The sequence below is a fragment of the Megascapheus bottae genome, chromosome 10 (genome assembly GCF_031878675.1).
Source record: "Megascapheus bottae isolate mThoBot1 chromosome 10, mThoBot2.hap1, whole genome shotgun sequence".
NCBI classification, from domain to species: domain Eukaryota; kingdom Metazoa; phylum Chordata; class Mammalia; order Rodentia; family Geomyidae; genus Megascapheus; species Megascapheus bottae.
In genome coordinates, this window is record NC_143518.1 from 21,499,198 (window position 1) to 21,514,693 (window position 15,496).

The following is a 15,496-nucleotide window of genomic DNA, read 5'->3' on the forward strand; positions in this document are numbered from 1 at the left end:
GATAATACAACAGGTCAGCAATTACTTCTGTTAAGTCTTTTTGTATTCACAAACTCATAATTTTGCCAAGAAAGCCAGCAGCTTAGGAAACCTTTACACACTGGCAGGTGTTGCTGGTTGTGAAATCAGTATCATTTTCTCCCCTTCCTCCTTACCCATTAACCTAACTTCAGAAGTTGATAATTCTAGACAATTGCTTTTTAAGTGTCCTATTACATTGAGGAAGACATGTTGGTTCCCAACTGGGCAGAGGACATAGGAGGAGAAGTTTGCCAAAGATTATTTACTTTTCCTGTAGTACTTGGCATCCCTGGGTTTTACACATGTTAAGCAAGCACTCTACCACTGAGCTAAAACTCCAAGGACTTCAAAATACTTTTGTTTATTATTAGCTTAGATTATTATATAGAGGGAGATTTTATTGTTACATTTCCACGTGTGTTTATAATACATTCTGATTAATCATACCCTCTCTATCATTCTTCTTTCTCCTTTCCCAAATCTTTTTTTTTTTTTTTGGCCAGTCCTGGCACTTGAACTCAGGGTCTGTCCTTGTTCTCAAGGCCAGCACTTTACCGTTGAGCCACAGCACCACATCCAGACTTTTCTGTGTATGTAGAACCTAGGGATTGAACCCAGGGCTTTGTGCATGCTAGGCAAGCACTCTACCACTAGGACACACTTCTGGTCCCTGATAGAGATTTTTTAAAATACTTCTTTTTGAATTAAAAAATAATTTTTTAAGTCAGATACCAACTCTTAGTGTCCATGCTTTTATTTATTTATTTACTTATTTATTTATCAATCCTGGGGCTTGAACTCAGGGCCTGAGCACTGTCCCTGGGCTTCCTCAGGTCTTGAATAAAAAGGGACAGTGCCCAGGCCCTGAGTTCAAGACACACACACACACACACACACACACACACACACACACACACTTAAAATGGTTACCACTTGTGCCTCTTTGTGTGGTGGAAACAAAGAATCCTGGAATGTGCTGGCAGCTACGGTCTATATGTGTGCCCAAGGCTCATTCATGCAATTCTAGATACTTGGGAAATTGAGGAGGATAGCAGTTTGAGGCCAGTCCGGACATGCATGTGAGAGCTTCTTCTCAACTCATAGCTGGGCACCGTGGTATAGGCCTATCATTCCAAGCTACCCGGGAGGCTTCAGATTGGAAGGAATCAAGGTTGCAGGCCTGTCAGGTAGAAAAGTCATTGAGATTCTATCTCCACACAGGATGTGGTGGCACTCCTCTGTGATCCCAGAAAAGATGGGAAGCCTAAGTAGAAAGTAGAAAAACTAGCTCAAGTATGTTCTGGTGGGGAACAAGACTCTTTCCTAAACTAACCAGTGCAAAACAGGGCTGGAGGTATGATTAGTAACATCATGGCAACTTAGTATGTACAGGGTTCTGAGTTCAAATCCCAGAACTGCCACACAGACATACAAGTCACCATCACAGTCCTGATCATGGTGGACAACTGGTACTCGCTTTCCCTTTCCTAGCCTCTTCATGCAGTGACCCCTCAATGTTTGGGGTTGGAGGCATGGCTCAGTTGGCAGAGTGCTAACCAATGAGTGAAAGTGGCAGGTATTCAGTCCAAGTCCAGATCTTGGACTTAAAAAGTAAACAAAAAAGGAAGAAAATATTCGATGTTTGTTATTGTAGCTGTATGTATTATTCATTGCTAATCCAAGTACAGTATGATTGTTCCTTACTAGTATGATGCTTCACTTCTACTCACTTTTTCCATTATCCGCTCTTCTTGAATCTCGACTCAGTCTATATTCTCCCTTTCTTCATGTGGACCTAGTATTCAGGTATTTGTCCTGCTCCTCTTAGCTGTTGGGAACACTCATAGAGCCCAGGCTAATCTGGACGCTGCCCTCGTGGGCCTTCACGACATGGAGTCCTGAGAGTTACTCAACACTCTCTCTGGGCTGGTCTGCCCGGTTCCAGATGTTATGTCTTCATCTTTCATGGTTCACTTGGTTTTATATTTTCAAGACTGAACACATTTCATCTTCATACTTCATTCGTAGTTTGGCTGTATATAGACTTTTGAATTAAAGTAATTTCCACTTGTTTTTTTAAAATGTTGCTCTATTAAAATCCTGAATTAGCTCTTCAGGAAATTGATGGTATTTTATGCCCATATTTTTGTATGTGACATGTTACTTTTCTTTTCAGAAATTTTTGGGATAGTTTACCTATGACATAAAGGGACACTTCACAAGGATTCCTTAGCATCATTTTATTGTTTAAATTTTTTGTATTGATACCAGGACTTGAACTCAGGACTTGGCACTGCACCTTAGCATTTTGCTCAAGGTTAGCACCCTATCACTTGAGTCACAACTCCACTCATAGATATTGGTACCCAAAGGACAATAAACCCAGGTCTTTACAAAAGTAGTAGAAGAGCTGAGGAACCATTGTCTGATCTTATTACACATGACAATGCAAATGTGTGGGGGGGAGGGTAGATGGGAGACTGGAAGGCAATAAATGTTAAATAATCTTGAACTTGGAATGGGACAGAGGAGCCAGTGGGCACCTAACTAGGCTCCCCAGTAGAACCCTCATCTCAGCACAGCTGAACATTCTCTTCATTTCTCCCATCAGAATGCAGGAGTTTTGCAGTCTTGGCTGAAGCTACACACCAGTAAGTTCTAGGAGAACTCAATGGAGGCAGTACCACTGTCAGTGCCTCCTTCCTGTGGAAAGAGGAAAGGCCAACAGAGTACCAGAAAAATAGGTCTCCCTTGGTCATGTGTAGGACAATCAAGCAGAAAGCTTTGAATCAAACACCAGGAACAATCTTTTTTTTTTTTTTTTGTGCCAGTCCTGGGCTTGAGCTCAGGGCCTGAGCACTGTCCTTGGGCTCTCTCAAGGCTAGAGCTCTACCACTTGAGCCTCAGCATCACTTCCGGCTTTTTTCTGTGTACGTGATACCAAGGAATTGAACCTGGGTCTTCATACATGCTGGGCAAGCACTCTACCACTAGGCCAAACTCCCAGCTGGGGCAGTCAGTCTTTAAGGAAGAGTCTCTGCAGCCTAGCCTTGGTGGAAGGTCCATGGACAGGGAGAGTGCTGGGAAGATTCATCTATTGTTTGTCATCCCTAGGAAGCCTATGTTGTGCTTGGCACGACACCCGCCACCTTGAGAAAATGAGAGGAGGCAGACTCAAACAATGCTGGCTTTGTTATCCCCTAAAGAAGTCCTCTTCTCCCATACTCCCATTGCAATAGCTGGGCCCATTCCCAATGACTTGGCATTTCCTTCAGACCAGCAGTCCTCACTAAAACCAACCAAGGTGGCAAAGGATGATCGTCTCCAGTGATCTGCTGGCAGAACAGGATATATATGAATTAGTTCAGGAAGGAAGACATGGAGCAGAGTAAAAGACGTGCAGCAGGATAGGTATAAGCTGTACACCTGAAATCCATCTGAAACTTTTTGTTAACCTTCTCAGCTACATATTCCAAGCATATGGAGTTCCCAGTTGAGGGCTATCCTCTAGGAAGGATTCATTGTCCTCTTGGTCTGGTTCTGATGACTGATAAAATGCTATCTCAAAGTGACAGGTGGGGCCAGGAGTTTGGCCTAGTGGTAGAGTGCTTGCTTAGCATGTGCAAAAGATGGAGGTTTGATTCCTTGGTACCACATACATAGCAAAAAAAGCCAGAAGTGGTGCTGAGGCTCAAGTGGTAGAGCTCTAGCCTTGAGAAGTCCAAGGACAGTGTGTTCAGGCCCTGAGCTCAAGCCCGCGACTGGCAAAAATAAACAAATACTTTGATGGTTCTGCCATCAAAGTGTATTTTTCCAGGGTCTATCAGACTCAGCACTTCCTCCATATAGCGGAAGAATTATTGTCCTACTGGATTTAATGTGAGAGAGAGGGAAGGAGGGGATGGTTAGGAAAGGTAATCTTCAGCTTTGTGTTGACCCCTAAATTGTCACTTAAGCATGGAACTTGGGCCAGGTACACTTCCTAACCAAGACTTCTGCAGCCTGGCCTGGGCTTAACTCCACAAGGGATCAGTCTCTTCCTAGTCCAGGCTCAGTGCTGTACCTTGTGCTCTGCGTGCCCCAAAGCAGAGGGGTAAGGAGGTCTGGGACCACAGCCCTAGTGGATGCTTACTCACCTTACCCACAGTGATTGCAGAGTAGATCTGCCAGCCATGGGGGCAGAGGCATTGGGAGGCACGATCTAGCACAGCTCCTTTCTCTGGCTGTAAGGAAACACTGGGCAACTTAAACTGGGAGGAGTATTGTGTGTTTTGGGCAACCTTAAAGCACTGGACTTTTCCCTGGAAGGTGCTCATCTGCCTGTTTGACCTTGTCCACATACCTCTCCACCCAGTGAGAAAGGGAAAGCAATCCCAATCCCCATCTTTTACCCCCCTTTTCTAAACATACAGAGATTCTCCAGGATTTTGTATGGCCCTGGCTTGCTTTTCCTCAGCAACCACCACAGTAGTTTTCTCTATTCTTGTTTATGCTTTCTCCTCTGCTATCCTCTCAGCTGCCCATTTCATGTATTTTGATTCAAGGTTACTTCATTACTTTTGTCACTAGCCCCAGCCATATAGACCTGTCTGTTTTTGAGTTGAGGAATTTCTTAGATCTGATACAATTTGGGGTCAGTGGTTTTCTGAGAATTTCCTTAATGTGGTAGGAGGTTAAAGGTGTAGCAAATGTGGCCATCTTGAGGCAAGTAGAATTTAGGTGAGAGGAGAGTGGTTACATCAAATATATTGGACAGATTTCAGTTCCACACATTGCTTCTTGTTCTGTATATTCAGCTTCTTTCTCCTTGAGCCTCTTATTTCCAGAATGAAATTATATTCTCCATCACCTAATCTTCAGTTGGCTGCTCTTCTTTTGGGTCCACTTACTGTGTGTGACCTTACATGTCATTTTTCCAGTGCAAATAAAACTCAAGTCATTTGTCATGAATTGGAAGCTCATCTATGTTTGAAACTATAATCTGTGCATGTGGCATATACTTGTAATCCCAGCCACTCAGAAGATTAAGGCAGGAGTGAATGAGCCCAGGTGTTTGGCATCAGCCTGGGCTAGTGAGATCTCATCTCCAAAGCAAAGCCCAGTTATATCCCAAACAAAAACTTATCTCTAACCCTGCGTATGCTGCAAAGGCAACTGACCAATTGATCTCACACTTTCAAATTATTTGGTAACTGTTTCATTAGGATTTAATATTATAAAGCCAAGAACCATGCCTGCATCCTTTACTATCCTTCTCTCCACTACATAGCACATCAAGACCACAAAAGTGGCAATTCAATTATCTGTGGAGTTAGTGATGACATGTCAAAGCCCTGGCTGCTCAGAATCATGTTGTTTTTTATTATGCTGGGGTTTTAGTGAACTGAGGACTAAACCCAGGATAGAGTGCATGGTAGTCAAATGCGCTAACACTGAAGCCATGCCCCCAACCCTTTGGAATTCTGGGTGCTTTCCCTGAGCACAAGGCTAGCACTTTTTTTGGGGGGGGGGGGTGGTTACACAGACTTTCCTTTAAGCTGTGATCCTCAGCTCTCAGCCTCTTGAGTAACCAGGATTACAGGCTTGAGCCACTGGCTTGAACTCAGGGCCAGGCTGCTATCCCTGGGCTCTTCCACTCAAGGCTAGAACTCTACCACTTTGAACTGGAGGTTAATTGGAGATACCAGGCTCATGGAGTTTCTGCCTTGGCTGGCTTTGAGTCATGATCCTCATATCTCAGGCTCCTGAGTAGCAAAGAGTGTTACAGGCCTGAGCCACCAGTGCCCAGCTACATTTATTTTTTGTGCCAGTCCTGGGACTTGAACTCAGAGCCTGGGCAATGTCCTCAAGTTTTTTCAAGGCTAGGGCTCTACCACTTGAGCCATAGCACCCTTTGGCTTTCTCTGTATATGTGCTATTAAGGAATCAAACCCAGGGCTTCGTGTATGCAAGGCAAGCACTCTACCACTAGGCCATACTCCCAGCCTACAGCAAACCCCCCCCACCCCTTTTTTGTCCAGTCCTGGGGCTTGAACTCAGGGCCTGGGTACTTTTCTTGGACGATTTTTGCTCAAGGCTAGTGCTCTGAGCCACAGCACCTCTTCTGGCTTTTTCTGTGTATGTGGTACCGAGGAATTGGACCCAGGGCTTTGTGCATGCTAGGTGAGCACTTTCTTACTAGACTATGCCCCAAGCCATATTTATTTTCGAGAAAGGATTTCACTAACTTTGCCTGAGCTGCCTTCAAACTAGTGATCCTCTTTTGCTGCCTCCTGAGTAGCTGAGATTACAGGCTATATTATGTTGATAGCACTTAAATGTAGGATAAATATCCCTTCTATACAACTTACCTTAATCTACTGCCAAGACACTAAATGCCTTGCAACCATGAAGGAATCGGAAATAATTGAATTTTCTGAGAACCAATTTTCTGAACTTGGCTTATGAGTGGAAGAACGATCACCTGACATGAAATTAATTTATAAATCATTTATTTACAGATTTTTACCTTAAAGTACATTTTAGTTAACAAATCTATTTACACAGGTATACATGGGAATTCATCCCAGCTATTTTACAGATCATACTTACAATCCACACCCTTAGTCTCCTGTGCCAGAGCTGCACTAGATGTGACTATTGGCTGGAAATGGCCTGATGGCCAGGATATTTACACATACACAGTAAACGGGTTTATTTTTCATGTCTGCACAGTACAGTACACACGAGGAGGGCAAGCCTCCCAGGTAATACTTTGCAATGTGTTAACCAAGAAGGCTCTGCAAAGTCCAGAAGGAAAAGCTATTAAATATAGGTTAATTAAAATGACAGTACCTCCTTTACATCAGTTTACATTTTTCTTCACATTTTTTTTTAAATACAAAGATATTTTATTGAATTGCTGCACAACCAGTTTAAGATGATTTGTAAACATGTAACTTCCTACAATTTGCATTAAACATCATTGTAGTTTCTACCACTTGCTTGTTGAATTAATGTTTTACTCACTAGTATTCTTAAGGTAGTAAAAGGAAGATGTAAGTTTGAATTTCTTGCAGAAAAGTTATGAGTCTCTAATGCTGTGCTACAGAAATTCTTTTGCGAGTACACACTTTATTCAAGTATTGCAAAAAGCTAAGGCCACTTTTTTTCAAGACAAGAAAGTGAACAAAATTGTTTTTATCAATAGGCCACAACACTCTTAAGAGCAATAAAATCTCTTGAAAGATAATTTCTCGGAGACCTGTAGTCACAGAAGGAATTTTCTTTTCTTTTAGGTAAAAGAAAAACAAATTACCTTCCTTATTAACTACTTTTGAGCTCTTCCCACTTTTCCCTATAGTAAAAATTCCTGTTTAGACCTGAAAAGGGAATCTATACCCTGTACTTATTTAACCCAGAGTTAACTGCCCTGGATAGCACAAATTGTTTTGGACTCAGAAATAAATCTGAAGCCTACATGTTGGTTTACGACTAAATTCTGATAGTGCTATTCTAAAAGGTATTACTGCTGATGCAAAGATCTTTTTTTCTTAGAGGATTATGAAGAAAGACTGAACAAGGATAGGTGTAGGGAGAGAGTAAAGATTAGGAAGAGGGAATATTTGGGCTCTTGGTTAAGAGGCAGAGGTTGATTAAAAAGATCGCAGTAGGGAATGAGTGGTTAAGGTTTCTGTACTTGTCATTCCTACTCCTAACCAGAAATCCATCTCATTTAGATCCCCAAACTTAAAATAAGAAATCTGTTAATAAAATTCCTTTTATTTTGTTTTTGCTACTAAACTATGGATAACAATTTCTGGTGAAGAATAAGATTCACCCATTCCTGCCTCTCAATGGAACCCAGGATGTTTGAATAGTAAAGACAGCTGGAATAGGCTAGAACAGTTGTTGCCACATTTCTGGCAACAATTCTTACCAGATTGCTGATTCCACACTTAGTATTTTTCCTTTTCTGGAATCATAACGTTATAAAGAGTAAAGACAAACTATCTTATTAAAAACTGATTTTAGTTCCAAGCAATGAAAATGTAGAAAAACAACCTATATTCCTATTATACTATTTTGATATTCATTTATAAAAAATTTATAGCAGCTGTATAGTTTCAGAATCATAAGGACAATGTGATCCTACAAACAGCCAAAGGATGTAGACAACATATTTTCTGTCTTTCAAATACAAACTGAAAAGAAACATCTTTGCTTCTCCTTGGCCACATGACAAGAGTATTTCCACACTACTAATTTATAACCCCAAGAAACCTTTGCCTCTCCTAGTCACCTTGATCATTATGGCTCAACATCAATGGCTCAGAAGAGAGGCTGCTAACATCAATCTGAGCATTTCCCGAGACCCAGTCATTTCAGTGCTTTCCTTATTTGTCAAGAGCTATTCACACCAGTCATTGTGCAAAATGCAAATATTCCAATGATCATTTCAGTAAGTTTTTTTTGATGACAGGATGAGGCTGAAAAGAATGGAAATGTGCATAGCAAGACATTTAAGACGCAAAGGCAAGTTTGGAGGAAAAATGCAGAAATGGACAAACGTGCACAATTAAAGAGTTTACCATCTTTGGGGTTTTTCTAACATATTTTGAAGCTATAACATTCCAGGACATTTGTAAGTATGAATCCGGTGGATGTTTTATATCGTGCTCCTAATCAAGACCTTCAAGATTAAGATTAAGGCATTTACACTCACGCCTAAGATTATCTACATTCTTCTGGATGACTTGAAGAGGGACTGGACTGGGAAGAGAAGCCAGTCAGGAAGGCAGGTACTGAGGTCCAGAAGAGCATCTGGTGTGTTCTAATGTAGCAGCTGGAGTCTAGAGATTTTGTCCAGAGATAGGTAAGAGTTGTGAGAAGCAATGCTGCAGAAAGGCGGGAGTACTAATTTTACAGTATTTTTATATCATTTCCTCCTGCTTTTGCTACTGCAGTTCATGCTGGAAACTCATGTTGTTTTTACTCACTGAACTGAACTGACTTCTTCAATGTGAATGGGTTTGTTAAAACCACAGTTTTCCTGTGCAAAGACTAGGAACCATAGAAGCTTCAAGACGGAGGTTTAACTATTACAAGAACTCTTCACTTCTGAATAGGGACACACATTTTGAACTTAATAATTTACCTGAAAATAAATTTAAAAAAATGTTCCAAGCACAAAAAAAGCACACAAACGACAATGTCTTTGGTGCACACACTCATTTCCCAAATCATTCAAGTAACAGCAACTCTGACTTGGGGAGAAATGGGAGTTGAAGGTTTGAAGGCCAAACTGAATGATTTCCACTTTTGCCATGCCTGGATGCCTGAGATGGTCCTGAGTATCTGTGAGTCTGAGAGCAGCTGGTAGAGGATCAGGATGAGTGAGAAAAGAGCAGGGGTGAGAATGAGGCAGCAGTCCTGGAGCCTAAACCTCAGAGGGGGCACAAACCTGAACACAATGCCAAGGGTCACAGTTCTTAGGTGGTGTTCAGAAACAAGGCTACTTGATAGTCCATTTGGTGCTGCTCAACTGGGGTAATGAAAGAAAATGGGCTTCCAAAAGAAATGAACTAAACTCTGGAAAAGGAAATAGGCAGACAATCTTGAATTTGCCTAGTTTAGAAGTAGCGAGGGTTTAATACTGTTTAGAGACCTCACTGTCCATGGATGATTTTCATGGTATAGACCACTATTACAGTGAATGATGAATCTATCTGTCTACCCTCTCCTGACTTCATACTCAAGGAAACCACACAGTTGTCTACACTAAGAGTTAACTCTGGTGATGCCAGCCCTCACCAGAGATCTAGTAGAATAACACAGTTTAGGATGAACATCAGGAGTGTCACCCTGCCCACTGAGAACACCCCACAATCCAGTGGACACTGTCAACAAAGGCTGCATGGTCCCATGAACTCCACACCAGCAGTCTGTAAGAACAGGCACAAAGTCCAGAAGTACTCTTGCTAGCATGGAGATGGGGTGTGTATCAGAAGGCAGAAAGGCCCAGGACTCATATTAGCACTCAGTGTTCGGTTTATTTGCAAGATGTCACACAAGTAGCATTCTCCCCTGTTTCTCACTGATCTGATTCAGAATATCAATAGTATCTTTGATCAAGTTCTCAAAAATTCCATCAGCCAGCTGCATCTTCACACACAACTCGTCCTCATCATAGTTCACCCACTGTGCCTCCTCCTCATGAAGCTCCTGTACCTAGAATTTAGATGGCAAGAAGGTTAGACAATCGAGCTAGGAAATTAATTCCAATTTGCTGACCTTGTATTCCCACCATGGCCCAAGAAGGAGTCTTTTAAAGTTGCAAAGTGTTTGGAAAAGTTGAACTGCTGAAGAAAATAAAAACAGCTCCAAAACTGTATTTCAATGTGAGGATATTCTAGTATTTTAGATACTGAGGATTTTTTTTTTTTAGGTCATGGGGCTTGAACTTAGCCTGAACTCTGTCCCTGAACTTTTCAGCTCAAGTCTACCGCTCTATCCTTGAGCCAAGTCTCACTTCCCGTTTTCTAGGGGTTAAATGGAGTCTCAGGTTCTTTTGTGCCTGGGCTGGCTTTGAACCTTGATCCTCAGATCTCAGCCTCCTGAGTAGCTAGGATTATAGGTGGAGCCACCGGCACCCAGACAGATATTAAGGATTTTAAGTATGTTGCCTATGATAGCAACACACTTATATTGCATATAACTTTTATATATGTATGTACACACACAAACAAAATATTAAATATGTGGATGTACAATTATAAAATGCACATATCCAAAGACAATATTGGATATGATTCTGAAGTATTATAAACCAGTAAAAAAAAAAAAAAGGGCTGGGAGTTTGGCCTAGTGGTAGAGTGCTTGCCTAGCATGCATGAAAGACCCAGGTTCGATTCCTCGGTACCACATACATAGAAAAAAGCTGGAAGTGGTGCTGAGGGTCAAGTGGTAGAGCTCTAGCCTTGAGAAAGTCCAAGGACAATGCTCAGGCCCTGAGCTCAAGCCCAGGACTGGCAAAAAAAAAAAAAAAAGAAAAGAGAGAGAGAGAGAGAGAGAGAGAGAGAGAGAGAGAGAGAGAGAGAGAGAAAAGAAAGAATAAAATACCATGTCTACAATACCAACACTAGGGAGGCAGAGGTAGAAAGATTGTAGGTAAGTTTGAAGGCAGCCTGGCACATATGTTTTGCCAGAACTCTGGTTTGCAACCATTTTTTTTAAAGTGTCATTAGAATATTCTACAAATGAAATATTGCTTAAGAGACTGGGAATATGTCTTAGTGGTAGAGCACTTGCCTAACATGCATGAAGCTCTGGGTTTGATTCCTCAGTACCACATACACAGAAAAAGCCAAAAGTGGTGCTGTGGATCAAATGGTCGAGTGCTAGCCTTGAGAAAAGCCCAAGGACAGTGCCCAGGCCCTGAGTTCAAGCCCCAGGACAGGTAAAAGCAAAAACAAACAAAAAAGAAACACTGATTAGGTTTATTTTTTTAAAAGATCACTGTGAGGGACTCATCAAAGAAAGAGAACTATAGACCCATTTCTTTCATGAATATTGATGCAAAACTTCTCAACTGTCTTCAACTCATCAAAAAAATTATACACTATGATCAAATAGGATTCATCACAGGGATGCAAAACTGGTTCAATATACGCAAGTCAATAACTATAATTCATCAAGGACAAGAATCACACGATTATCGGAATAGATATAGAAAAAGCATTTGACAAGATCAAACACCGCTTTATGCTAAAAGCTCTGGAGAAACTAGGAATCCATGCAACATTCCTCAGTATAATACAGGCTGTTTATGACAAACCCACAGCTAGCATTATACTTAATGGTGAAAAGCTAAAGCCATTTCCTCTAAAATCAGGAATGAGACAAGGATGCCCACTCTCTCCACTTCTCTTTAATATAGTATTAGAATTCCTAGCCAGAGCAATAAGGCAAGAAGCAAGCATAAAGGGGATCCAAATAAGGAAAGAAGAAGTAAAACTTTCCCTCTTTGCAGATGACATGATTCTGTATTTAAAGAACCTTATAGATTTTACTCCAAAATTGCTTGAGCTGATTCAAAATTTGGCAAGGTAGCAGGGTATAAAATTAATGCTCAAAAATCAACTACTGTCATGTATGCCAACAATGAAAAGAGCCAGGCAGAAATCAGGAAAGCAACTCCTTTTGCAATAGCCTCAAAGAAAATAAAGTACTTAGAAATTAACTAAAAATGTAAAGGACCTTTATGATGAAAACTTTTAAAACCTGAAAAAGGAAATTAAAACAGACTTGAGGAAATGGAAAAACCTCCGATGCTTCTGGACTGGAAGAATTATCATCATAAAAATGGCAATCCTGATAAGGGCTAGCCTGCCAGACCTAAGGAACATAGGCTCAATGTTTTCCCTCATTTGTAATAATTAGTACACATTTAGGACTTTCCTAGCAGAGGATTACAGTAGCGCAAAACCTAGGTACATAGTGTCATATAGGATGAGACTAAATGAAAGGATCTCTAGCATATAGAAACAAGAGCTTTATCTTGTGTGATTGTTGTTCTTAATGTACTATGTTATTTCTCTTCTCTTTTGTTGCCCTTTGGTTACACTCATATTGTTATTATATCTGACTTTGTTACCTGGTATATTGTATATATGTTTATTTGAAATAGGAAAGCAAAGGGAGGAAAACAAGATGATTGGGAGGGGGTTGGAGGAAGAAAATGGGACAAAAATATGAGAAGGGGTATCAATATATGAGCTGTAATGCACCTACTATCTGGCAAATATAACTGTAACCCCTCTATACATTACACCAACAATAAAAAATAAAAATTAAAAAAAGAAGATCACTGTTACACAATACTTGCCCTCTTTGTATGTTAGGTAAATAAAGAATCAAACTAGGAATAACCTCCCAATATTTACTGTTATGAAAAAATTTTAGTGAGCTTATTGCAAAAGAAATGTGTTAGACTTATATTAGTGATGCTGTGCCTGAGACAGAGCCCAGGGAGAGGAAGAGCTAGTAAACACGGACCAAAGCCATTGAATTCTGATGAATATACAAACCTGTTATTTTTATGAATTTGATTAAATTCATCAAAGTCATCTTTAGTGTATCAGTTGTAGTCTAACCAGATGTCCATTGTTGTAAAATGCCAACTGACAACAAACATCACAGCTCAAATAAGGCAGAGAGATTCAAGAGGGGGAACTAGTACTCTTGTTTCTGTTAGCTAAACAGAGACAGGTAGATCTGGTTTAGAGATAATACAAAGATAGAAACTTAACAACTATAAAATAAAACTAAAAAAAAAAAAAGTATTGTCTTCGAAAGATGGGCCAAGTTCAGCAAGATGAAGAATAAAATAAGGTCTCATGATAGGGCTTAAAAAACAAAAACTCAATGAACAGGTGTGATTATTTTGGTCTTAAGGGTTCCCTAAGACTTGAGAATACTATGAGTATGATACACTAAAAAGAAACCAAAGAAATGTGATCATAAACTGTATCACTCAAAACATACTATGATTATATATACAACTGTACTAATTACATCAAACAAAATGGTCAGTTCTAAGCACTGTATTTAGAGGGAAGAAGAGAATGAGTTGATGTTGAAGGGATTCAAAACCACATCAAACATGAGGAGTGCTTAAAAGAGAGAAAAAGGCCAGGTGTGGTGGCTCATGCTACTCAGGAGGCTGAGATCTGAGGATCAAGGTTCAAAGCCAGCACAAGGACCTGAGACTCTTTATTTCCAATTAACCTCTAAAAATGGGAAATGGGGCTTGGCTAAAGGGTCAGGTGGTAGCCTTGAGCTGAAGAGCTCAGGGACAGCGCCCAGGCCGAGTTCAAGCCCCATTACCCACCAAAAGAGAGAGAGAGAATGAGAGAGAGAAAAAGAGAGACAGACAGACTCCAATGACACAGGGCTGCTTTAAAAGGACACAGGAAAGAATTAAAATTGTTATGTAACTCCCCAGAGCTGTAGAAGCAAACTATAATCAATTATAGTTGTAGAACACAAAATTGACATCAACAAAACAACAATCAGCAGCACATCTATGTCCTAACAATAAATTACCCAAAATGGAAATTAAGAAAAATCTCATTTGCAATAGTAACAAGTATTTAGATGCAATTTAACCAAAGAGATGAAAGGCTTTTATGTGGAAAACTATGAAGCACTAATAAAGAAATAGTAAAACATAAATAAATGGAAAGGTATTTCGTGGTCAAGGACTGGAAGAAATAATACTGTGAAAATGTCCATAGTGTGCAAAAGAATTCACAGATCCAAAGTCATAACTTTGCTTTTGTTTTTGTTTTACCAGTCCTGGGGCTTGAATTCAGGGCATGAGTGCTGTTTTTGAGCATTCTCAAGGTTAGAGCTCTACCACTTGAGCCATAGCATTACTTCTGGCTTTTTCTATGTATGTGGTACCAAGGACTCGAACCCAGGTCTTTGTGCATGGTAGGCAAGCACTTCTACCATTAGGCCAAACTCAGCCTGAATGTCATACCTTTCAAAAGTATCATTTTCACCAGGCACAGTGGCTCACGCCTGTAATCCTAGCTACTCAGGAGGCTGAGATCTGAGGATCAAGGTTCAAAGCTAGTCTGGGCACAAAAGGACATGAGATTCTGATTTCCAATTAACTACTTGAAAAAGGGAAGTAGAGCTTAGCTCAAGCCTTGAGCTGAAGAGTTCAGGGACAGCGTCCAGGCTGAGTTCAAGCCCTATAACTCACCTCCCTCCCCCCAAAAAATCATTTCCCACCATAAAAATAGAAGGAATGTTCCTTATGGTTTTATAGAACCACAAGGCCTCAAATAGCCAAAACAGTCTTGAGCAAAAAACCCCAACAAATAAACAAAAACAGACATGGAGGCATTGTAACACTGCCAAGACTACACATGAGGAAAGGATAATCTCTACAATAAATTGTGTTGGTGAATGGAATTCTATGCTTCCATCAGAAAGAATGACATTTCTATATTTGTAAGTAAATGGAAAGACTTGGAAAAAATTATATTAAGTAAGCTAGACCCAAAGAAATATAGATGAAATGGTCTCCCTCCTTTGTAAAAACTAGAATATAGGTCTAGGATATTCTTAGCAGAGGATCATAATAGCTCAATACCATATGCATATGTGCATATGATCATAGAAAATGATGCTTATTGAAATGAACTCCAAGAAATAGAAACAAGAAGTTTTTTTTAGTATACTGCTGCAGGTATTTCTTTTTTCCTTTGATTTACTCCCTTTAGTCACTGTTTTTTTGATTTCTGTACCCTTTGTCTTTTAAGTTTATCTGATTTAGGGAAGGGAAAGAGAATCACAGAAACAGTAGAACAGAGAGTAAACCAATGCAAAAGTTATATTCACTAGACACTATGTTGGAAATTAACTTTACTTGGGGAAGAGGGGAGTGTGAAGGATGAAGTGGGAGAATATGAGGGAAAGGATA

At 40.3% G+C, this 15,496-nt stretch overlaps 1 protein-coding gene across 5 annotated transcripts in view; it reads right to left on the minus strand.

Moving 5' to 3' along the window:
• Positions 1–6,495: 6,495 nt before the first annotated feature.
• The window catches only part of Cep350 (centrosomal protein 350), a 127,955-nt gene continuing 118,954 nt past the window's right edge, over positions 6,496–15,496 (minus strand). For all 5 annotated transcript variants that reach the window (XM_090340320.1, XM_090340321.1, XM_090340319.1 and 2 more), the window contains one exon: positions 6,496–10,230. In XM_090340320.1, the coding sequence (XP_090196446.1) occupies positions 10,066–10,230 (165 nt within the window). In that variant the 3' untranslated portion in view covers positions 6,496–10,065. The remainder of the gene's footprint in view (positions 10,231–15,496) is intronic.